The 26,179-nt window shown below is 40.9% G+C and overlaps 1 protein-coding gene across 6 annotated transcripts in view; it reads left to right on the top strand.

The window, feature by feature from the left end:
• The window catches only part of LOC140492070 (myotilin-like), a 153,424-nt gene that overhangs the window by 123,348 nt on the left and 3,897 nt on the right, over positions 1–26,179 (top strand). For all 6 annotated transcript variants that reach the window (XM_072590745.1, XM_072590747.1, XM_072590746.1 and 3 more), the window contains 4 exons: positions 13,317–13,372; positions 21,481–21,616; positions 23,016–23,223; positions 24,769–24,934. In XM_072590745.1, coding sequence (XP_072446846.1) covers positions 13,317–13,372; positions 21,481–21,616; positions 23,016–23,223; positions 24,769–24,934 — 566 coding nt within the window. The remainder of the gene's footprint in view (positions 1–13,316; positions 13,373–21,480; positions 21,617–23,015; positions 23,224–24,768; positions 24,935–26,179) is intronic.

Genomic DNA, 26,179 nt, shown 5'->3' on the forward strand with positions numbered 1-26,179 from the left:
CCATATCCTGGGAGCCTCCTCTCAACAAAGACAGACTTGGATGATGAAATTCATTGCAGTCTGGAGTGTGCTAGCTTAGCTTTCAGCTGACTGAAGAAAAGAGCATTTTAGGACCAGGATCTCAAATCTGAGTCTAAGATCATGGTTAACTCAGCAGCCATGGTCCTCATGCTCCTCTCTGTTTCAGAGACTTGGACAATGTACAACTGCACCTCAAAGCACTGGAGAAACAATGACATCTTCACAAGGTCATCCAGTACAATAGATGAAAGGTAGTCCAACAGCAGCTTCCTCTTTTAAATCAACACGCCTAGCATCAAGGTTCTAATCAGGTAACACCAGTTCCTCTGGCTGGAACACATCATCCCTGTGCCACCAAGCACCTTCCTGAAGCAATTACTCTATTTTGAACTTGGTCATGGCAGGAGACTTTCAGGTGAACACTTTAGGGATGTCCTCAAAGCATCCTTGAAGAGGCTGAACATCCTTACTGACCAATTTATTTGTGAACACTTTGTTGGGACACATGCAGAAGTGAAACTGAAGCATCAGAGAGAACAGAGAGCTTCAAATATTTCATCTATCCAACTCTTCAACAACCAGCTGGCCCGCACTGTCAGTCAATCACACATTGGATTTATCAACCTTCTCAAAACTCACTGAAGAAGAATGCAAACAAATTTACTCTCAATCTCAAGGAACCGCCTAAAAGGAAGACGATCAATACTTTGACAACTCACCTACCAGCTTTTTCAGCAACATTTCAAGGGATCTTTTTGTTTCTTTCAGATGAATTTTTTTGCAACCTTGTGATTTTTGGATACACCTGCAACAAGTGGTACTACTTGTATCCCATGATCACTGAATCAGGGAGCTCATGCTCAGAATCATGGTGACCCTGCGCGGAATTGTCCCTGTGCCTAGAGGGTGGAGGAGTGGCAAGATAAAAGAGAAGGTTCATCTCCGGCAGGCAACTGTTAGGACAAGTAAAGCTTGTCCTATAATTTACTGCTGCCTTGAAATTCTGTGCCTCCAGCTCCTTCCAGATAACAATATTAGTCATGTGTCAGTTGATAATTTACACTTACATCTGTAGTGTTAGGGGGATACCATACACACAATAGCAATGTTTTTTTTATTGGTTTTGGACAGGTTGCAGGCTCCCAGGGGCATGTTGCCTGTCATCCCATGGCCCCTCTCTGAAGACCATGTGCTTACATGATTTGAAGGTGCTTTCATTCTTTGACTATCACACTGGTGATCAGTGATTCATCTTGAATGATACAGTATCCTGATAACTGACAATAACACTATTTCAAGGCAGTAGTTTGAACAAACTGGCTTCTAGCTGGAATGGTATGGAACAGACATCCTGTTCTTGAGAGACAGGGCAATCTGTGTTACTGAGGTCATACAATTGCCATGCCAAACAGCTGCCACCCTTATCTGCATGGGGGTCCATTTGGTGATTGGAAATTCTAGGACATTTTCTCCAACTGCAAATATACACCGTGCAAAACAAAAAAGCCATTAATGCAGTGGCTAAGAGTCAATTGTCCAGTCAATGAAAGTAGAGGATTAAAATATAATCAGAAATTCAACTGAGATCCAGGCTTACCTCATTTGCCACTGCTATATTTGACTTTTTTCTCACTTTGCTAGAGTGGGCTCCAACAATGTCCATTTTAACAGGACAATTCTGCGCCCACCAACGTAGACTTCATGCAGCAACCAAATCACTCCAACAAGAGGAAACATGCTGTGAGATTTTAAACTTGGTACAAAAGGAAAATTTAAGGAAAAGGCTCATTTGCTTGTACTAGGCTCTATTTTATTGCTGCTGTAAAGTTGTTCATTTAGTGGGCAAAAAGTGGTCATAAAGTGGAGCACAAAATTTACGTGCACCCATTTTGTAGGCATGAAAGCTGCAAATTATGATGCACCTATACCAGTTCAGGTTTAGACTTACAGCACACAAAATTCATCTCCCATGTTTAAATAATTTTAGTGCTGGTTAGTGTACCTCCAGTGCTCTCTTCTTCTTAATGCCTGGGCTCTCTACACACTAGGAGACATGAGATGCAAACAGGCTCTTCTTTCTTAAAGGCAAGCTGCCACCTAAATGGATGATGTGCAAAAGGCTTTCTGCAATATGCAAATTGAAAACCAGGGCAGACTGAAGGATCCAGACTGAGGGATATGACAGAGGAGGTGTTATCGAAGTAAGTGAGCATGAGATGATGCTTCATGATCCTTGTGGGACTCCTGCAGACTCACAAGGACCAGATTCAGAAAGGAGTGAAAACTCGTGAGTTGGAAAGTCATTCCTGAATTTTGGACCCAAGGACATGATATAATGCCAGAAGATGTCACTACCTCTACTTGTTGACAAGGTCAATCTTCTTCACATGACATCTCCTATCCCATCATACTGCCAGCCTTTCATGTTGCTGAATGCATCACTCTCCCCATCATTCCTCCAGCAACACACTCTGGGAGTCAGGATTGACATCCTAAATCCAGATCATCTACTTCACCCTCACATACTTACTATTGCAGAAACATGACAATCACCTCTGACTGTTCCCTTGTATATTCAGCTGTACAACTATGCCAGCACAACATCTGAATAACAGCTCTTCACAACCACTGATACTCTACCTTCTTCCTCACAGGACATGATGGCATATAACAGAGTGGAGTGAGCACAGCTGACAGGAGATAAGAGGCCTTCATGTCCTGAACACTATGGAGGTGATGTCATCCCTCAGCATCATGCGTCCTGCTGCAATGGCCTTTACAGTACTTTGCTAACGGGCAATAATGGCCATGCCGAAGATGGTATGACTAATGACCTCTTGCTTGTCAACCCAGTCCCTTCCTTCACAGCAACCTTGCCTTCTGATATCCTGCTTCTGGGTACTCAAGAATTGCCTCCTGAACAGGCACACTAGTGCGAGGAAGGAGAAAAAGAGCAACAGGACATCACTGATGAAGATGTCCTATCACATGACCTGACACTTCGAGACTCCAGCTCAGGTGCTGTCTCTACAAATACCCTGGATGCTCATCCAAAGTCTGGATCAGCACATGGTGAGCAACTGGGAATGAGTCAAATGGTTTGTGTGCCAGCTTGCTGGAGGACAAATTTGTAGATAAGTACTTTTGCAAAGGTATTCACAGAAATGTTGATGAGACTGAATTGAAATGTTCAGTTGGATGACATGACAGATAGCTTTCTGTCACTATCAAGGAGCATCAGAAAGTCTAGCACCAATTGGCAGAGCTATTGCCCTCTTAGAGTCATAGAGTCATAGAGAAGTACAGCATGGAAACAGACCCTTCGGTCCAACCCATCCATGCCGACCAGATATCCCAACCCAATCTAGTCCCACCTGCCAGCACCCGGCCCATATCCCTCCAAACCCTTCCTATTCATATACCCATCCAAATGCCTCTTAAATGTTGCAACTGCACCAGCCTCCACCACATCCTCTGGCAGCTCATTCCATACACGTACCACCCTCTGTGGGAAAAAGTTGCCCCTTAGGTCTCTTTTATATCTTTCCCCTCTCACCCTAAACCTATGCCCTCTAGTTCTAGATTCCCTGACCCCAGGGAAAAGACTTTGTCTATTTATCCTAACCATGCCCCTCATAATTTTGTAAACCTCTGCTCCACCTTCATGTCAAAAAGCTTCAATAGCAATGTCCAAAACCAGTGGCAGCCAGGTCACTCACTTGTCATTCATATCAGAATGCAGCAACACTCTCTGGCAAGTACAGGAGTTCATCAAAACACACCTGAAACACTACACAGGTCTTGCAGACACTTTTCAATAGTAAATGATTTCACATGACTACATCAGGGTGCTAGGTCCTTGAAATAACATTACTGTAGGATTGATTTTGCTGTTGCAAGATTATTTGCTAAAGAGTGGATAGCTCTTGCATTGGTTGGTTGTCTGCTTAATCATCAATGAAGTGAGGTATATGCATCTGGATAACACTAATTCATTGTGTTCAGATAACCACAGGATGCATTAAAGAACAGTAATTACTGAGATGTTGCCTGGCCCTGGAAAAGCCAAGGCCTTCTGAGCTCTGTGATTGACGGGCTTTTTTTTGCCCATGCACCTCTGCACAAATCAATCAAAAGAATGAGCTTAGTTATTTTTAATGACTAAACTAGTTCATGTTGTTCATGAAAGGCAGAGTGAGACAAACTTGCAGTCTAAAACACTACTTCAAGAGTTTGTTGCACCATTTGACATGTGAAACATATGGTGGCATAACTCTTGGCAAGCTTCAACTTCTCCAGCACTCTGCTCACCAAATTTCTAAGTTGCAACATAAATACCAAATCAGATCTCCACTATCCAGACCTTATTTTCTGCCAAATCCTCCTCATGCTTCTCTCCCAATCTCACCAACACTTGCTGCTCCCTGTTTCTCTTCACATTCATTGTAAAATGTTCACCTTTACTTTAAAATTCCCTCCATGGTTGTTCATGACCATCTCCATTGTACCCCAGGAGCTCAATTTCTACCATATTTCAGTTGGGTGACAGCATTCAACATCAAGAGCCAGTTGAGTAATGTATTTCTACTCTTCTGTTTTTCTCTATCTAACTTCATTTTCCAGTGGCACTTAATATGTAGCTGTCGTCTCCAAGTCCTTCTTAACTCTGCTGAATATCCAATTCTGCAAGGCGAAATGGAGGACTGCAGATGCTGAAGGTCAGAGTCAAGAGTGTGGTGCTGAAAAAGCATAGCAAGTCAGGCAGCATCCGAGGAACAGGAGAATCTTATGAAGGGCTTTTGCCTGAAACATCAATACTCCTGCTCCTCGGATGCTGCCTGACCTGCTGGGCTTTTCCAGCACCACACTCTTGATTGAGTATCCAATTCCACCAACTGGAATAACTTGGCATGTTTTGATATCTTGAGAGTGCTTCTTCATGAATTTAAATTGTAGTTTATAGTTTTACCAATTTCAGCAACACTCCACCTGATAATGCTGAAGTTTATTGATTCTCTAAATATCTTATCTGAAGAGTAGTTAAAAAGTACTTTAGAGTAAAAGGTCAAGACCTATTTAAACCAAATGATAATACCTTAAGCAATAGCAATGAATGGTCATCTGATTACTGGTAGAGAAGGATTTAAACTACATGCCCTCCAATTGCAGCAATCTTTTCCGAAGAAAAAAATACCTTTTGGAAATCCAAGTGCACTAAGTCAACAGATATCCCTTTATCTGCCTTGCTTGTTACTTCCTCAAATAATTCAAAAAATTCATTAAAAGCAATTTCCCTTTCACAAATAATGCTGACTTTGTCTAATTCACTGTGATTTTCTAAGTATTTTGTTATAATCTCTTTACACATGAATTCTAGCAATTTCCCTCATACAGATGTTAGGCTAACTGCCCTATTGTTTTCTGCTTTCTGACTCTATCATTATGGGCTATATTACATTTGCTACTTTTGAATCATTCTTTCAACATCCAAAAAAATCTGGAGGATTGCAACCAATGCCTCTATTGTGTCTGCAATCACATTTTTATTCAGACTCTATAGTGCAGCTATCAGGTCCTGAGGACTGGTCAACCCTTAGGTCAAATAGTTTTAGCAGTACCCTTTCCCTGTTGATGATGATCACTTTATGATTCTCTCTCACTGTGGTTACACTTCAAAAGTATTTCTTTAGCTATAGTTTGGTGTGTACTTTTACACTCATTGAAGTATCCCAAGAAGTTGAATAGTAGGTATCTTCTTTTTCTTTTATAACTATTTCAAATAATTTCCATATCCATGGGAACATACTTAGCAGTCAGTCTGAACAACTTAACTGCTGGGGAAGGAATTCATGTACAGAGTCCTTGTCTGATATGTCCTCTCACTGGATTCAATGAGGATCATAAGACAGTGCAAAATCCAACCATGTTAATCTGAAAACCTTCAAACTGCAAGCTCTTCATTCAAATATTTTCTGAGGTTAAGATTGAGCAATAAGAAACAGGATATTGCATCTCCAGGTCAGCCAAATGGATAAACTTAACTATCCAGTACAGTCCGTTGATAATACAGAGTCTCTGCAAAGCAGCAGGAGGCTGTTCAGCCCATTGAATCTGCAGCAACCCTTTGAAGAACCATCCCCCTACCCAATCCCTGTAAACCTGCTTTTACCATGGCTAATCCATCTAGTCTGCACTCCACAGACAATTTAGGATGGCCAATCCACAGCACACCATTGGACTGTGGGAGGAAACCAGAGCACCTGCAGAAACCCACACAGACACAGGGAGAACATGCAAGCTCCACACATATAGTCGCTTGAGTGTGGAATTGAACGCAGGTCCCTGGCACTGCGAGGCAGCAGTGCTAACCACTGGGCCACCGTGGTTCCAATTTTTGTGAAAATACCAAAAATTGTTTTGCACATTACACATCCTATCATGTGGCTAGCCTGGCATTTCCAGAGCAAAGCCACGTTACCATGCCTATGGCAAGCTGCAGGAATCCTGCTCCGTCTCTTAGGCTCCAGGCCACAATAATATTGAATGGTTGCGCTTACCTGAGGTAAGTCCAGGAAGAAATCAAGAGTGAAAGTAGCCCAACAGGTTTGCAGATATTTATGTGAAGCATGGAGGACTAATTCTTTTTGGTGTCTCTTCCACATTACATTTGGTAAAAGAGTATTTACCATTCTTGCTCCACCCAGTCATCTGTCAAACTGACAACTGTGATCTTAAATGCATCATAGGATCCTGAATTATATATTAAAATGGTCCAATACCTGAAACAGGCAAGCACTCTGGCAAGCTATCCAGTGGTAGCACCCTTGGAGAATGATGTCAGTTAGAATGACAGATAATTACTGTGTCACCTACTCTGGCCTAAGTTAAAACCTTTCACAGGTTATAGACGTCCTTGTAATGAATCAGAAATCCTCTTTAGTGAGAAACTAAAGCTGAAATTTTATTTTGTTTCCAGGTGATGCAACTAAATGGGGGAAATAATGATAAAAGGCAAAAATAGGGTAACTGGCTCCACCAAGTGGATGAAATTTAAATGTTATAAATAAGGCACCATAAAATTTATATCTTTCTTAGAAAGCCAAGATAAGTTGCTAATAAAAAAAATCATTGAGTGTTTAATTACAGGAAAAGCAGTCTGGAGTTACACTGTGTTGTGCTAAAGTTACACAGCACGTAATTGTTGCTGTATAGATAGTAATAATTGGGTATCAAGATCTCCATTGTCACATAGCACTAAAAGAAGCTGTCAATATTATATCAGGCTATTATTATTCATCACTAGATTAGATTCCCCACAGTATGGAAACAGGCCATTTGGCCCAACAAGTCCACACCGACCCTCTAAGGAGTAACCCACCCAGACCCATTTCCCTAGACCTATCCTGACTAATGCACCTAACAAAATGGACAACTTAGCATGGCAAATTCACCTCAGCTGCACATCTTCGAACTGTGGAAGGAAACCCACACAGACACAGGGTGAAAGTGCAAACCCCACACAGACAGTCACCCAAGGCTGGAATCAAACCTGGGTGCCTGGTGCTGTGAGGCAGCAGTGCCAACCACTGAGCTATAGCAAACAGGTTTTCAGTAGACTTGGCTTCAGATAGCTTACATGTCCTCTTTGCTGTGGTACGATACCTCAACTTTCATCGCTAAAAAAATGCTAAAACTCAGTCTATTGCAAGCAGATATTGAGCTATTATTTACTGTACAAGAATTTTCAGGTTATTGTGTTTGTCCACATGACCTTTACCATTAGCACCATGGGCCCCAATCTGTTTTATATTTCTGTGATCTCAGCATTGTTGTCATAAATTGAACTTGGCAGAAATTTCTTCCAATTTGGCTGCAAAAATAAAAACAAGAAAACATCAATGTATGATGTTAAACTCGGAATCATATTTACAAGCATATATTGTGGGTTATAAGACATTTGCTTACAAAATACTTATATTTAAGAAATTACACTTAATTTCACAAAACGTGGGGGAGCACACTGTGAACTACTTAAATCGTCATAATGTGATTTGACATCGTGTGTAATATCTTTCTTGAATATGAAACAACGCTCAAGCCCTTAGTGAGGCCTTATTTGGAATGCTGCTCGGTCTTGGTCCCTCTTATGTGGAGTAACATAGATGCTTTGAGAATGCTTAGAATGAGAACGATTCTGAGCCTAATAAACTGAGTTATTCTGAGAGATTTATAGAGCTGGGTTTAGTCACTTTGGACATGTATTGAATTAATGTAATTTGGGAGAGGCATCAAATATTTCAAGGTAAGAGATGTACATAATAATATTATCAGGTATATATACATCTATATATTATGTTGATAAAAGTTCTATAAGAGTAGGACTAGGACAGAAGTCAGGCTTTTTCTCTTTCCCCACAGATCTATGGAACAGGCTTACACTTGTGCAGTGAGCTTGAACTCTTAAAAAATAAAGCTAGAGTTCTTGGTCCAGGGCAGAGGCACAGTTTTATGAACTGTGGAGGAAATGCAAACTATATAAGCATGATCATTGCACACTCCTTGACTAAGTATGGTCACTTAAACTGGCCGAGTCAAATCTTCCACAACTGCTTTCCTAATTTGGCATTGGCTTTTTCCATTTTCATTGCCCCATCTAGAAGGTTGTTGGTTAGTATGTGTCTAACCATCATACGTCTGATAATTTGATCATTAAATAATTATATTATGATAATCTGATCATCTTTGAACCTTTATCATCTCTACTAAACATCAATAATATAAAATTTAATTTAAAGGTTTTCACATATTTGGATCAAGGTAAATTTGATTTGTGAGCTGACAGATAGAGAAGGGGAGCAACCATGGCTGATCTCCACTCGATCTGGTGGCCCACAGCTGACAGGAACCATCAATGACACCAGTAAAACACAACCATTCTCGCAATGTGATGGCTCTGCAGCCTTAAAGAGACACTCGAGTAGATTTTCAACAGGCAGTTGGCCAGTTTTATAACTAGACGGTAAGCTGAAAATGTAGCCGTGTTTTACTGCAGAGTGAAAAATGCTTCTGTAATTTTCTCATTGGTGGGTTTGGATAACAATTCTGTGCCTCACTAATTCTTTACAATCTTTTTTCTACTAACTTCCACAAAATTATCTCTCTCTCTTTCCTGCAGATGTTGCTGGCTATCAATTAGAAATGAACAATCTGCCTGACTTTGCCTCTCTCTACCCTATTGTAATTCTGTCAAAGCTAAGATCAGTTAACTAAGCTTACACAGTTTAGAATGTCCTCACATCATTCCCCTGAGTATAATGTCAGCTATCACATTTATACACTGAGCCATTGGTACATATTGTAAGATTTATCCTCATAGATGCAGTATCATTTGCTGTCTTTTTGGCACAGCTGTGAAAAGGATAAAGGGTTTACACATTGGTGCACTGAATATGCTGAGTACAGATTGCTGGGATCAAACAAAACTCCACTGCAAGTTTACTATGGTGTTCCAGTTCTAAAACAAGTGCTTGAAAGAAACTTTTCAAAGTTGTGTAAAAAGATCAAATAAAACATGAAATTAAGTTCCAAGGCTAGACAGAAAGTCCTTTCTTTTGAAATTCAGTCAAAACTATTTTAAGAGCCTGAATGTTGTTACACAAATGCAAATAATATGACAAAACAGAGACACGTTTCAACAATATCTTTAAGGTTTTAATTTAAAAATGGATTACTTGTGTGATGCAGTCACACAAATACACTGTCAATAAAAGCATACAAACTCTTGTCATTTAATTACCATCAAAATGGGTTTGGTTAATCAAGTTTGGGAGCCATGCAAGTCCCTGTTGAGCTACATCCAGCTCTGAGGCAGAAGTTGCAGATCTCTGTGCTCAGCTATTAAGGGTTACCAGACCAAGGTAAGAGGATCGAGCTAGGATATAGATCAGGCATTACAAAACTGAATAGCACAATAGAATCAGCTGAATGGTCTACTCCTGTTCCTATGTTCGTATTTCTGATACAGCCAGCATGGTATTTGTTGCGTCAACTATGAGTTTAGCAACTATTAATGACAAGGGTAATGTAAACAAGATAGAACATTAGACTGTTGTTGAATTAAACTATAAAAGCTCTAACTTGTTTATTGAAAGTCATAAGTCACATGTCACCAGATTATAGTCCAATAGATTTATTTGAAATCACAAGCTTGAAATCGCTGCACCTTCATCAGGTGAAGTGGAGGGAAAAGCCAGTATAATCTGTGCCAGTGCGCTTCCCTCCACTTCACCTCAAGAAGGACCAGCATTCTGAAAGCTGTAATTTCAAATAAACCTGCTGGATTATAACCTGGTGTCGGGTGACTTCCGACTTTGTCCACCCCCATCCAACACCGGCATCTTCACATCTTATTTATTTAAAGCCAGTAAAGTGGTAATAAAAAGTATCCAACTTTTTCCATATTATAGATCAATAGAACTACATACATTGTTAAATCTTTTATAATAGCATTGAGTATGACTTCACAAGCCATAATAGTTCTCATTCCAATGAGTAACAGAATACTTGGCCATAAGTTATAATGTCAGCGCTGCATTAGGGAAATCTAACTATAGCCACAACATTTGTCCATGACTGCTGTTGCTATTGGTGATATGCTGTGAGGTGTCAGTTCAAAAGTGATACTGTAATTGCTGTTGCTGGAGAACAGTGAGAACACTATGTACACAATTTATTCCTGTTAAACGAAACAAACATGAATAGTCGACAACTGTGGGAGGGCTGATGCAAGTATTTACTTCTTCTCCTGGTTATCAAGTGAGGGTCTGAGTCAGTGCTCCATTATAGTAGTATGTAGAAATGACAAGGCTGGTTCTGCTTTTCTGTAAAATTTGTCTTATTTAGTGTAATAGAATCTGTTCAGAGTAATTATGGACAAAATCTTAATGGGGTCTAGAAAACATGGGCTTAGGTGAGAGTTATGGCAGAAATTGGGCAAGAAGTCTGGTGAGGTCTAACTCAATCTCAAGAGCATATTTTATACTTTTCTTGAGCAATGTAATGAAGTTTTTGCTAAGCAGCAGGAAGTTGCCAATTAGGGGTGATTAGAGCTTGTTAAATGCTTCATTAATGGCACATTTCATCTAATTAATATTCAACTTCTCTATGTTAGCAAATGGGCCAACAATCTAGATGTCGAGACTTGTCAATGTGGAAGTGAGGGCTAGTACCTGGTGAATTTAGCTCGCTCACCTTGTATTGCTCAGCATCAAACAACATCTCTATGATCATCATCACCATGATCTCCACAAAGAAAGTATAGGAAAGCAGAGTGGCATCTTTAAGGTGTAATGTCAGGTCTCGGGGAGGGGACATTGAAGGCCAAATTCAGTGTGGTGGGTCTCCTCATTGGGGAATGGATGGAAATGGGCAATGCTTGTTTACATCCTTAGCAGCCTTTCAAAGATGGCGTTGGTGGAAGAGGTACTAGTTTATTAGTAGATACCTGGTGAGTGCAACACCATATGGTAAGATACAGCTAGAATCAAATGTTAGGGATATCCAAGGGGTTGGTAGGGGATTAATGACACACATTTGGTAAAATACTTGCTAGGCTTCATGGTGAGAATTGCACCAAAAAGCTTGCACAACTCACACTCAGCCAAAGGACTGAAACAGCCAGCCCAGTGTTCCTTTTGCTGAATTAACTCTACTGGCTGAATCTTATTTTTCTCACCTAAATCTGAGTTTTTAGGGGATGTGTTGTCTGGAGGCTTTGCAAGTTCTCTTGGAACTCAACCAGATCTTACCAAACTCACTCACCTCCACCATCCATGACATCCCTCCTTGCTGATTATGTTGATGTCCATCGCACACACTCTGCTGAGTAAACATGAACCATCCTTTGAATTGCAATTACCTTAGGCTTTCCTTACCAGTTTTGCAAGACTGGGTGCTCTCATTTTAATTTTTAAAATTTCCATCTCATCCAAAACATTTTACTCCTGAAACACATGAATCATGAATCAGACATTTTCAAATGCATTCAAAGGATCAAAGGAATGCAAATTCCCCTCTTCTACTTTGTCATGGATTGGGAGGGCAATCAAGCAAAACAAAGTACTCTTTGCCTTACACTTTAAAAAAATCAAAGCATCATCACTCCCAGGGTTTTCCTGTGCTTGACTGTGGGAGGGTTTGTTAGCTCAGTTGGCTGGATGGCTCGGCTCTGATACAGAATGAAGCTCACTGTATAGATTCAACTCTTATATTGGCTGAGGTCCTGTCTTCTCAAGCTTGCCTGAGGTGAGGCTTTCAAAACCATGAGGGGACCTGAACTGGGTAGATAGAGAGAAACTAATCTTGTTGGTAGGAGATAAATCAAAGGGCATTATTTTAAAGTGATTTCGCTCATGGGAACATGGTCCAGCTGTGTGGTCCAGCATTTACTGCCCAGGGACAATTAGCAAAAGTATCAAAGATTACATGAGGAAAAGCTCTTATGCAACAAGTGAATGGGGAAGATCACTGGATTAATAATCCAGAACCCCAAATTAATGTTCTTGAGACATGGATTCAAAGCCTACCATGGTAGATGGTAAAATCTGAATTCAATAAGAATCTAGAATAAAAGTTAACCTAATGGGAACCATATAACCACTGTTTATTGCCATAAAGACCCATCTAATTCAGTAAAGCCCTTTCAGGAAGGATATCTGCTGGAATGGCCTATGCATGGGTCTATGTCTCCAACAATGTGGTTGATTCTTATCTGTTGTCTGGGCAATTAGGGATAGGCAATAAATGCTGGTCACATCCCATGAACAAATAATAAAAAACATGGTTACAATTTGGAAAGCTGAAACGACTGTCTGGAGGAAATTCAATCATAGCTTTTAAAGGGAAACTGAATAAGCACCTGAGGGAAATAATTTGCAAGACTATAGGGAAATGGGAATGGAACTAGCGAAATTGGTCTTGTAGAGAATCAAACCAAATTCAGCAGGCCAAGTGGGCTTCCACTGTCCTGGAGCCATCTATGATTCTATCATGTAATCAAAGTTTGCAAAAGTCTTAGTCACAACCCTTTGAATGATAAACAACAATAAAAAGAAAAGATGTCTTTCATGATATCAGAACATTCAAAAGCACTTTACAGCTAATTGATGTGTACATTCAGTATTTTAGGGTAGGGAACTGATTAAATATTTCCTTCTGTTTCAGAAATATTTTCTTTGCAATATGAAGATAGGATGCAACTAAAATCTTGTAATATTATTCAATTGTTTTTATTTCAGCAACAGAACACTCCAGATAGTCAAAGATGGCAGGCATATCAATCACCAGCAGAAAGGTAAAGCCGCAATACTTTCTTGCTGAGAATTTTATTTTCCAAACTAATTGATAAAATCAAAACTTGGCACAGGACCATCAACTATTTGTGATCCATATTTTTGTAGAATCAGAGTGAAATTGAGTGTAAATGAGTGAATTCTATAAAATCAATAGTTTCACTACTTATAAATAGCTTATTCATGTATGCTTACTCAGTCCTCTTAATTACTCTGGTTACCTTCTTTTATGCTGTAGAACTGCGGGTTAGAGATAGTCTGGAATTGTTAAATTATTTCTACATGAACTCATATGGCAGACAATTCATTTTGTAGATCTACATAATATATTACAAGATGTGAGCATTTTATCATATTGCTTACTTTATTTCACTTTCTATTGGATAGATGTAAATAAAGTTAATATAGTAATGGCTGCCTCCAAATAAAAGTGTAGGAGAAAGTGACAACTGCAGATGCTGGAGATCAGAGTCGAGAATGTGGTGCTGGAAAAGCACAGCAGGTCAGGCAGCATCCGAGGAGCAGGAGAATCAACATTTTGGGAATAAGCCCTTCATCAGGACAAAATTCTTTGTCCTGATGAAGGGATTATGCTTGAAACGTTGATTCTCCTGCTTCTTGGATGCTGCCTGACCTGCTGCGCTTTTCCAGCACCACATTCTCGACTGCAAATAAGTGTGTCAATCTTAGTGCCATGCACAATTGAAAGTTGGTGACAAGGATAGATGTTTTATTTCATTTGAGAGGTTAAAGACTTGAAGAACTGTCAGGAACTCCAAAAGAGGATATTGAGGAAATTGAGAAGTTTAAAATATTGTTTGGTGTAACAATCAGTCAGCAAGGTACCTAAATAAAACATGGAACTGAAGGCATGTTTGGGACAAATGGAAAGTCAACCCTAATGAAAAGTACTGGTGTAAAGGTTACACATTTGGCTGAAAGCAAACAAAATAGAAGATGAGTATAAAATAAATATTTTGTTCTGACCATATTGGGGCCAGATACTTTTTGAGGTGACATCCAACCAATGATTAGTTTGAGACACCAGTAATACTTGTTCTTCCAAAACTAACATGACTCTGGACTTGCTGTATGGCATGGATGGAAAAGAAATTGCACTGAGAGTTGTAATCCTTGAAAGGAAGCTGTTGTCAACTGAGATTGTTGCAGATTGCATTGTTGAATTAAAGAATCTCTCTCATCATGCTGGGGTATGGCACAAACTTAGAAGTCAACCTTAAGAAACCTTCATATGCCTAAAGAAGGACAAAGTTCAGACTCACCTTTCGAAGAAAGGCAACAAGGTGACAAAGAAGTACTGTGATGAAGCCATAGCCGTGGAATCGGCAGGCAGAATGAGTTCCGATTACAAGGAAGATATCGTCATTAGCCAGCAGAGCAGCATCTAAACCATTAAAGTCAAATTCTTGATCTCTGTCAGAAAGCTAGATGCTACCACTACCATAAAAGCTATCTACCATTTAAACTCTGTCATTCTTAGTCACTGTTTTGCCTGGAAGAAAGTCAGTCTTATCCATATGGCATGAAGGAGTAGAGGTAGCATGGCACTCCAGGTCATGGTAAAACTTTAGATCACAGCCCTGTACTAAGTTCATAATAGATCCAAAGTATGGTCAAGAGCCTGGATTTCCTCGAATCTGATATGATAAATGTGAAAATAGTAGCTGACATTATTGAGAAGGATGGTCCAAGATCTGTACTTTCCAAGTAAAGCAGCACTTGGAAGGTGAGAGTAAAAGGGTTGAAGAAATTATTCCAGCATCCACAGTAAAAATACATTCACTGTTGATATAGCTACATGTGTCTGTGATATCAGAAAAAGAAAACCAGAAGTCCCCAAATCAAATTTCCTTACAAAAGACTGGTGTGAAATGGATGAGTCAGTTCTACAACAGTATTCCAATTCTGGACCAGGTTATTATTAGACTGGAATACAATAATGCCTCTGATGATTTGCTGTTGTTACTCATAGCAAGGAAAAAAAATCGCTGATAGAAAAGATTTGCTAAGAAGATAGTACTAAAATGGATCATTATATAATCAGTAAAAGTAAACTGTTGAGGAAATGCTAAAAGGGTCCTTTAGCCAACTGAACAAATCAGCCATCTCGGGCTATAGTGAATAGATAAATGTTGAGTCCGATGTCACAAGTGTTGAGATTTTAAGAAGGCAGCTTACAATTTTGGAAGCCAGAAGAGCTGGTGTCAGATAAAGGTCCACGTCGTATGAGAAAAGTTTGAAATATTCTGATTTCATGATATTGATAAAATAATGGAACATTGATTTTCAAATTCCATCATCTGATTTTGCTAAAAAGAACACAAACCTTAGTTGTGGCCAGCTAAAGAGGTTGAAAAGAGAGGAACTGATTCATCCTTCCTGACCTGGTCATAACACGGAGTATGAATGAAATCAAATGTAAACTAATAGCCTCATATCACACTGCATCAAATATACTAAAGGAAGAGAGAAAATGCTGGAAAACCTCAGCAAGTCTGGCAGCACCTGTAGGGAAAGAAAAGAGCTGACGTTTCGAGTCTAACTGACCCTTTGTCAAAGCTAAAAAAAAGGGATAAATAGGTAGGTATTTATACGAGGCTGAGAGAAGGTGAGTCATGGCTCCAGAAGCAAAGGTAGCAATAAAGAGATGATAATGCATAGAGGGATTATAGGGAGATTAGGAGCTGTGAATGACCAAGGCTGAAGCCAGTGCTGTGTGACAAAATATGTGGGGGATGGGGGGGGAGGGGTGAAGCAGAGGCAAAATGGAAAACAGAGGAGAAGGGTAGCAAAGGGTGAAGAGAAGAGAAACAGGTGATGAGAGAGTGGGGAACGAGAGAAAGAGAGACAATCAAGAAATAAGAGATACAGAACAGTGAAAAAAATATAGATATATAAAAAAAGATAAATAAAATAAATGAATGTCTGGCGTACTGACCTCTACCTTGCAGAGGCTGAGCGCCAACTCTCAGATTCCTCCTCCTAGAGCATGACTACACCACTGAGCATCAAGCTATCATCTCCAACACCGTGACTGCTCTCATTTCCTCTGGATGCCTCCCCCCCCAACAGCTTCCAACCTCATAGTCTCCCAACCCTGGACAGCCCAGTTCTACCTACTCCCCAAAATCCACAAGAAGGACTGTCCCGGCAGGCCCATTGTGTCAGCATGCTCCTGCCCCACTGAACTTATTTCCTCCTACCTCGACTCCATCCTCACTCCTCTGGTTCACTCCCTCCCCACCTACATCCGGGATTCCTCTGATGCCTCGCGACACATTGACAGCTTTCAATTCACAGGCCCATGAATGTGCAATCTCTTTACACCTCCTTCCCACACCAAGACGGCTTGAAAGGTCTTTGCTTCTTTCTCGAAAAGAGGCCCAAACAATCTCCATCCACCACACTCTCCTCCGCCTGGCTGAACTTGTTCTCTATCTCAACAACTTCTTCTTCAACTCATTCCATTTTCTCCAACTCAAAGGTGTAGCAATTGGTACCCGCATGGGTCCTAGCTATGTCTGCCTTTTCATGGGGTATGTGGAACATTTCTTGTTCCAGGCCTACCCGGGTCCCCTCCCACAACTGTTTTATCAGTACATCGATGACTATTTAGGTGCGGCTTCATGCTCTCGAAAAATTTCATAAACTTCGCTTCCAGTTTCCATCCCTCCATCACCTTCACTTGGTCCATCTCCAACACTTGCCTTCCTTTCCTTGACCTTTCTATCTCCATTTCCGGCAATAGTCTATCCACTAATATCCATTACAAGCCCACTGACTCCCACAGCTATCTGGACTACAGCTGTTCTCGCCCTACGTCCTGTGAGGACTCTATCCCTTTCTCTCAGCTCCTTTGCCTCCGCTGCATTTGTTCCAATGAGGCCATTTTCCAAAGTAGTGCTCTTAATATGTGCTCCTTCTTCTCAAACCGTGGCTTCCCACCTACAGTTGTTGACAGGGCTCTCGACAGCGTGCGGTCCATCTCCTGCACCACGACTCTCACCCCCTCCCTCCCCTCCCAGAACAAGAATAGGGTCCCTCTTGTTCTCACCGTTCACCCCACCAGCCTTCACATGCAAAGAATAATCCTCTGCCATTTTCGCCAACTCCAACACGACGCCACCACTAAACACATCTTCCCTTCCCTCCCCGTGTCTGCATTCCGCAGAGAGCATTCCCTCCAGGACAACCTAGTCCACTCCTCCATCACACCTAACGCCTCTCCCATCACACACGGCACCTTCCCATGCAATCGCAGAAGATGCAACACCTGCCCCTTTCCCTCTTCCATGCTCACCATCCAAGGCCCCAGACACTCATTTCAGATTAAGCAGCGTTTCACTTGTATCTCTTTCAATTTGGTCTATTGCATTCATTGCTCCCAATGTGTCTCCTCTGTATCGGAGATACAAAACGCCGACTGGGTGATCGCTTTGCTGAGCACCTTCGGTCTGTACGCAGTCAGGTCCCGGACCTTCCTGTGGCTTGCCACTTCAACACACAATCCTGCTCCCATACCCACATGTCTATCCTTGACCTGCTGCAATGTTCCAGTGAAGCTCAACACAAACTGGAGGAACAGCATCTCATCTCCTAACTAGGCACGTTACAGCCTGCCGGTCTCAACATCGAATTCAACAACTTCAGATTATTTTATTTTATTTATCTTTTTTTATTTTTTTTTCACTGTTCTGTACCTCTTATTTCTTGATTGTCTCTCTTTCTCTCACTCCCCACACTGTCATCACCTTTGTCTCTCCTCTTCCCCCTTTGCTACCCTTCTCCCCTGTTTTCCATTTTGTCTCTGCTTCACCCGTCCTCTCCTCCCCCACATATTTTGTCACATAGCACTGGCTTCAGCCTTGGTCATTAACAGCTCCTAATCTCCCTATAATCTCTCTATGCACTGTCATTATCATCTCTTTATTGCTACCTTTACTTCTGGAGCCATGACTCACCTTCTCTTAGCCTCGTATAAATACCTCCCTTTTTTTAGCTTTGACAAAGGGTCAGTTAGACTCAAAACGTCAGCGCTTTTCTCTCCTTACAGATGCTGCCAGACCCACTGAGATTTTCCAGCATTTTCTCTTTTGGTTTCAGATTCCAGCATCTGCAGTAATTTGCTTTTATTCTAAAGGAAGATGCATACAGATTCTGAAGAGACTTTTCACTAGGCAGCAATTTCCATGTTTCTCTTCAACACTGGCTAATTTTTTTTTCTTCTCTAAAGAATAATCCCAGTCTACAGCAGGTTTTTAACATTATTTAGATTTAGATTACTTACAGTGTGGAAACAGGCCCTTCGGCCCAACAAGTCCACACCACCCCGCCGAAGCGCAACCCACCCATACCTCTACATCTACATCTACCCCTTACCTAACACTACGGGCAATTTAGCATGGCCAATTCACCTGACCTGCACATCTTTTGACAGTGGGAGGAAACCCACGCAGACACGGGGAGAATGTGCAAACTCCACACAGTCAGTCGCCTGAGGCAGGAATTGAACCCGGGTCTCTGGTGCTGTGAGGCAGCAGTGCTAACCACTGTGCCACCGTGAGTTAGTGTTTAAAGATACTCCTGAGATAAGATTGCTTTTCTTATGCTGACAACAGTAGCAAAGTAAGGGAAAAGATACAGTGAAGATTTGTCATGGTCCATGAGGTCAGAAACTTTAGAGAGTTCAGTGCTGGTCTGAACATCATGTAGAAAAACCACTGAGGTGATCGATATTTGGTTTGAATTGTTGAGGACAGACAGGTCCTTTCATATGCGTTAAGATTGTAAATTCTGTCATGTAGGTCATTTGCTTGGAAAAGGAAATCTAATAAATGATAAATTTCCAGAGTCCAAATCCAGCCCACAGTGAAAGTCAGAAACCAGTCAAAAAGAAACTGAAAGTTTGCCAGAATTTCAGAATCCAACAGTACAGTGAAGTAAATCAGGCTCTTTGATTAAGGCAAATCAATCATTGCCACAATCTCAAACTCTAAGTGTCAGTCAAAAATCTTGTTTGACAAATGGCAATGTTGAGAGAGTAGTCAAACTAAAATGGAAGGAGCTGCTGAGACAGACACCAAATAGTTTAATTGAGTGTATGTTCGAAGGAAGATGGAATTGCACTGTTCTTTTAATCATTTCTTGTCAAATGAATATATTCTTGTGGAAAACATCCTGGTGTTAAGAAAAATCAATGTTCGGTACATACAAGTTACCCTGGAAGTAATGGCCAGATAAGTCCTGCTTGTGAAAACAAATATACAATCCATGTTGTGATGGAGGCAGGTTGAACTGAGGCATCCAAGAGAGCATTAGATAATTATTTAAATAGAAATAAAATACAAGGTTACAAGGAAAAGGTAGGGGATTGGCACTAAGTCAAAACACTCAGATGTAGACACGATGACCCAAATCACATTTTTCAGTATTGCAATAATTCTAAGATTCTGAGATTTTGGTAAAAGTAATTGGTATTAGTTTAGTCCAGTCATGTTTTTGGAACTCATGTATGTTTACATTGAAATACATCATGGACAAGTTGTTTCTTTTAAATGGGGAGGGTATGTAGTATATTGCAAAATCCGCAAGTTTCATTACAATATCCTCTCTTTTGGGGAGGTGAAAATAAAATTAGTTCAAGGTCTGCTTGAAGTTGGGCATACACTAATTTTATTCTGGATTAGTAGTGCTGGAAGAGCACAACAGTTCAGGCAGCATCCAAGTAGCTTCGAAATCAACATTTCGGGCAAAAGCCCTTCATCAGGAATGGTGAAGGAAGCCCAGGACCTCCATGTCCTCGGCAGAGTGGGAGGGGGAGTTGAAATTTTGGGCCACGGGGCGGTGTGGTTGATTGGTGCGGGTGTCCCAGAGATGTTCCCTAAAGCGCTCTGATAGGAGGCGCCCAGTCTTCCCAATGTAGAGGAGACCGCATCGGGAGCAATGGATAAAATAAATGATATTAGTGGATGTGCAAGTAAAACTTTGATGGATGTGGAAGGCTCCTTTAGGGCCTTGGATAGAGGTGAGGGAGGAGGTGTGGGCGCAGGTTTTACAGTTCCTGCGGTGGGCCTCCTTCAGCGCCGCTCCCTCACCACTAGAAGCCTGGAGGATGAACGCCTCATCTTCCGCCTCGGACCACTTCAACCCCAGGGCATCAATGTGGACTTCAACAGTTTCCTCATTTCCCCTTCCCCCACCTCACCCTAGTTCTAAACTTCCAGGTTAGTAACTGTCCCCATAACTTGTCCGGACTTGTCCTACCTGCCTATCTTCTTTTCCACCTATCCACTCCACCCTCTCCTCCTTGACCTATCACCTTCATCCCCTCCCCCACTCACCCATTGTACTCAATGCTACTTTCTCCCTACCCCCACCCTCCTCTAGCTTATCTCTCCACGCTTCAGGCTCACTGCCTTTATTCCTGATGAAGGGCTTTTGCCCGAAACGTCGATTTCGAAGCTACTTGGATGCTGCCTGAACTGCTGTGCTCTTCCAGCACCACTAATCCAGAATCTGATTTCCAGCATCTGCAGTCATTGTTTTTACCTACACTAATTTTACTCAGTCCAATGCACAAGATGATAAGAATAAGGAAACAGATGCTAGTATTTGGGAGAAGTTGAATCAGAACTGGATGCTCAAGTATGGCCTCACAGGGTACAATCTGAAGGTGAAAAATGGGACAATGTATCCTTGCTGAAAATGTGTTGCTGGAAAAGCGCAGCAGGTCAGGCAGCATCCAAGGAACAGGAGAATCGACGTTTCGGGCATAAGCCCTTCTTATGCCCGAAACGTCCATTCTCCTGTTCCTTGGATGCTGCCTGACCTGCTGCGCTTTTCCAGCAACACATTTTCAGCTCTGATCTCCAGCATCTGCAGTCCTCACTTTCTCCACAATGTATCCTTGAGCCAGCTGATACAATCCTGCTGAAAAATACTTTTTTAAAGAAAGCAAGAGATGGTTTTAAGACGCTCAATGTCATTTAAATGTATGGCATAATCCATATATGCAACTAAGCCTGCAAAAAAGCAGCAAAGAGCTCTTCGGTGTAGTAACGATAATGCAAAGCATTTGATTTTTCCATAGACAGAAGCTCAGTTCCAGAGAGGTTGAAAATGAGAATGCATCGATTCAAGAGAAGCACTACCCTCCTCGCTTCTTACAGAAACCAGATGAGAGTATGGTAATTCAGCAGTATGGGCTCTGCAGAATAGATTGCAAGGTACGCTATTCCAATTTAAAATTCCTGATGAAGGGCTCTTGCCCAAAACATCAAATCTCCTGCTCCTCAGATACTGCGCTTTTTTTGATTAGATTACTTACAGTGTGAAAACAGGCCCTTCAGCCCAAACCGACCCTCTAAAGAGCAATTATCATGGCCAATTCACCTAACCTGCACATTTTTGGACTGTGGGAGGGAACTCACACAGACACAGACAATTGCCTGAGGCAGGAATTGAACCTGCATCTCTAGTTCTGTGAGGCAGCACTGCTAATCACTGTGCCACCATGCCACCCACACTCTACTCTGATCTCCAGCACTTGCAGTTCTCACTTTTCCAATTCCAACTTAAAAGTTTTTCAGTCCCTGTGTAAAGTTACTACAAAATTATATTTCTTCCCGGCAAACCAATGGAGAAAGCAAGTGAGACAACCTGTGTTTTTGTGATATTTATTGAGTAGTTAGTATGTTAGATCAAAAACAGATAATTATAGAGTTGTTTGCTAGGGCTTTAAAAAAAACTGATAATGTTAACCCCACTTTATTTCCATTTTAAATCCAACTCAATTAAGTTGTGTCCTCTGACCCGAAGTTAGGAAACAATTCTTAATCTTTTAAATTTATACCAAAATAAATATATAAATTAAATTTGCATAGAATTTCAAGTTTAAACAAAAAAACTTCAAAGGGTGGTCTTCTGGAACAAAACTACAAAACACTGGTAACACTCAGCAGGCTGGGCAGAACTTGTGAAGAAATGGATGCATTTATTCTTAAGTACTGGACTCTCATCAAAGCAATGGGGATGTTGCAGGTTAAGATGGTGTGTGTCAGTTCTTGCCATGGATGTTAACTCATCTGCTTTGTATTTTCAGTATTATTTGTTTAAAATTACAGTTTATCTGCTATTTTATTTTTGCTGTGAATATAAAACAAAAATCACACATCGGTTTTTGTAAGATTATCCATTTTAACCCCTTCGACAGTATGCATATAAGAAAATGAAAAATCCACTGACAATTTCAAGTACAAATCATTGTACTATGGCATGTAACAACAACAACAGCAGATCATTTACACTTGGTGCCCTGCTGATTATTATATACAGTCATAGAGACATAGAGATGTACAGCATGGAAACAGACCCTTCGGTCCTACTCATCCATGCCAAACAGATATCCCAACCTAATCTAGTCCTACCTGCCAGCACTCTGCCCATATCCCTCCAAGCCCTTCCTATTCATATACCCATCCAGGTGCCTTTTAAATGTTGCAATTGTACTAGCCTCCATCACTTCCTCTGGAAGCTCATTCCATACATGTACCACCCTCTGCGTGAAAAATCCTTTGCAAGCACAGTTCAGAATTCTAAGTAGCACATTTATTGTTGCATTTACAGGTCAGCGGTCTGCCACCTCCAGAACTTATGTGGTATTTAAATGGTCGACCTGTTCAACAGGATCTTGGGCATAAGATGCTTGTATCAGGAAAAGGTGTACACTCACTCATCATTGATGCAGTGACAGAAAGTGATGCTGGGCAGTACGAATGTGTAGCCATCAATCGTGCTGGCCAGAGCAGATTCACAATAAACCTTGAAGTTGAAGGTGAGTGTTTTCTTTAAATTATTAGATTACAGAAAACACAACGTTCCTGGCAGCTAACAGCAAGAGGTCAATTAGTCTCATTAACAAGCCAATCGATACTCATGAACACTGAACACACTGCAATTTAGTGGTGGCTCATGGACGAACTTGGATGAACCCACCCCCATGGAATGCTGTTCTGCAAACCCAGTCAGATTTGCCGCTTGCCTCTCAGAGGTTTGTCTCATTCCTCCATTCGACCACCAATGCAATACTCATCCAATGCTGCCCATTCCACCTCCACACACCTTTGGTCTGAAGTTCCTTGATGCATTGCTGCCATTTAGCATTATCTCCTGCTGACACTGGTGGCAAAGAACAGCTACTAGCCTATGACTGGCCAGCAGTATTGTCCGGGCAGGACTTCTGCCACCGTGGACCTCATTCATGAGCATGGCCTGATGGTAGTTGCTTAACACCCTTACGAATATTTAATGTTTTGGCTCTACTATGGAACTGATGGTCTGTAGTTGTGCAAGACAGCAACTCACCTTGACTTTCTCTAGGGCAATGAGGGATGGACAATAAATGCTGGCCTAGTCAGTGATGTCCACATCCCACGAATGAACTTATAAGTAAGTAATTAAGATGATTGAAGGATTTGAAATGGTAGATTGTGAGAAACTATTTTCTCCCAGTTCAGAACAATGTGGTGAGGGAGCGGATGTATATAAGTTCAGAATTCAAACCTGGCTGTTTAGGAGTGTTGTCAGGAAGCACAAATAGAGGTGGAAAACTGGAACTCTGTCTCTTAAACAGCATTTGAAGTTAGACCAACTGAAAGTCAACACTAATATTGATAGATTTTTGCTACATAAACATATTATACCTGCAAAAACACAGCAAACAGATGGAATTAAAATACAAGTCAGCGACGATATTACTGACCAGCTGAATTGGCAATGCCTGAATGGCTGACTCATCTCTGTGCTCTCTGCTGTTCAAACTACACTTAATATCATTGTGAAGACTTGTACATTTGAGTTATGGTGAGAAAGAGGGAATCATATTGCTAGCAATGGCTAATTTTTAAAGCATCTAACACACAATTAATTCTTAATTAAAATTTAATTTTAAGCTACTATGCCTGTCAAAAATCTGACAAGTTTATGTTGGTTGTCCGAGTCAGGCCTCACTCAAATTTTATTCTCTGTTGAGGTCACAGGACAGGAAAACCAGATGAGTTATAAAATTAAAGTACAATAGACCCAACAACATCCCAACCACTATTCAGCCAAAATTACCTCCTCTAATTTAGTTCTTTCAATATGTGCTAGGTGTTCTGATTCATTCACCAATTGTAGCTTGGGTCTCAAGAAAAAGAAAATCAATATTGGATGCCAATTAGATACAACATTTATTCCATGAGGAAAATGCTCTAAGCGATGAGATTGGGAATGTGCTGTGATAACTGACACATTAATCTATATGTTGCTGCTAAAGGTAATATTTCATTAAGATCAAACCCATTACAAAGTAATTTGTGTTGCAACTTTTTTCTTAAAGTACGTGGAGCAATTCAGGCACCAGAATTTATTTACAAGCTCCAAAATTCAAGAGCTGTTGAAGGGGGAAAAGTGAAGTTGGAATGCCTGGTGACTGGACAGCCACAACCGATAATCTTCTGGAGAAAGGATCATGAAATGATCAAGCATGACACCGACAGAATCAGGTCATTACCAATTTTTGTAATTCCAGTGTGCGCTGGACAAACCCCTTCGAGAGTCAGGGCTGGATCTTCCTCTTTGATATGGTAATTGCGAGTCAGTCCATTTCCTGATGTGGTAACTCCCATCTCTTGCCTGCCACGCTATTTTCATTGTGGAGTGGTGGGGGTGGACTGGAGTCAGGGCTGCTGCCTCGCTGTCCTATGGCAAAACCAGAGGCAGGAAGATGCCTTCCAAGGTACTTGGAAATGGCCACCTTCACTTTGTAGAACATCAGCCCAGTTCAGCAAATGAAGCCCCCCCAACCCTTGCCCTCACTCCTCCCAATCTTACCTGCTCGTCGTTTTCCTTTACATTTTCCTATATCCCCTTACCCCATGCCTGCTTCATTCCCCTATACCACATGTACCTAATAATGGCATTGAGAAGGTCTTTGAGATGCTTGCAAACTGTCAAAACAAACAAAACATTAATATTTGTTATTCTACTACAACGTCAAAAAAACCACCATAAGACATAATCATTCAAAATCACTTTAAGCTCCTCTTGGGAGCACACAACACTCTCAATATAAATAATTAAAAGTCCAATTGACAGCTGTGGCAACAACTCCTGTTAAGCTGAGTCCATTAATAGGGTTGGGGTTTAGCCAAGCATTCAAAATGAGATTCCATTGTATAACTGTATTAGCAAACCTCTGGATCTGAATATATTTAAGCCTTTGAAATCATTCAAAAAGCTCAATCGTTTGTTTATGCTTTGAAGCAGTATATTATGTCACAGAAGACACTACATCCAGTAGATAAAGTAATCTAATACATCTGAAGACTTTTCTACTTTCAAACGTTGTTCACTTTCCTTATTTGAAGAAGTCTTTTCAGCAATCATTCCATTAAAAACAGGTGTAAGTTATCTTGCTGTATTGTCACCCCCATGATGGATAGATGGCACTGGAGTTTCTGGCTGCCACCTCATGACCTGTAGCCTTATCCCATGCAGTTGAAGATTGTCAGCAACAGGGATATGGTCAGCTATTCTAGAATCAAATATTCCCTGTTATTTTTAAAACCCAATTTTTCAATTAAGAAATCATACTTCAAGTTAGAGATTATGTTTTGCATTTTGGAAACACGGGTTTCAGGGCCAATGTGTCACCAGGAATACGTGTGTCGTAGTAATTGGTGGATTGTATCAAATACCCATCCCTTTTGCAGTTTGCAGCAGACAGAGTACTGACCCTATTCATCCAA

The sequence above is a fragment of the Chiloscyllium punctatum genome, chromosome 20, assembly GCF_047496795.1.
Source record: "Chiloscyllium punctatum isolate Juve2018m chromosome 20, sChiPun1.3, whole genome shotgun sequence".
NCBI classification, from domain to species: Eukaryota; Metazoa; Chordata; class Chondrichthyes; order Orectolobiformes; family Hemiscylliidae; genus Chiloscyllium; species Chiloscyllium punctatum.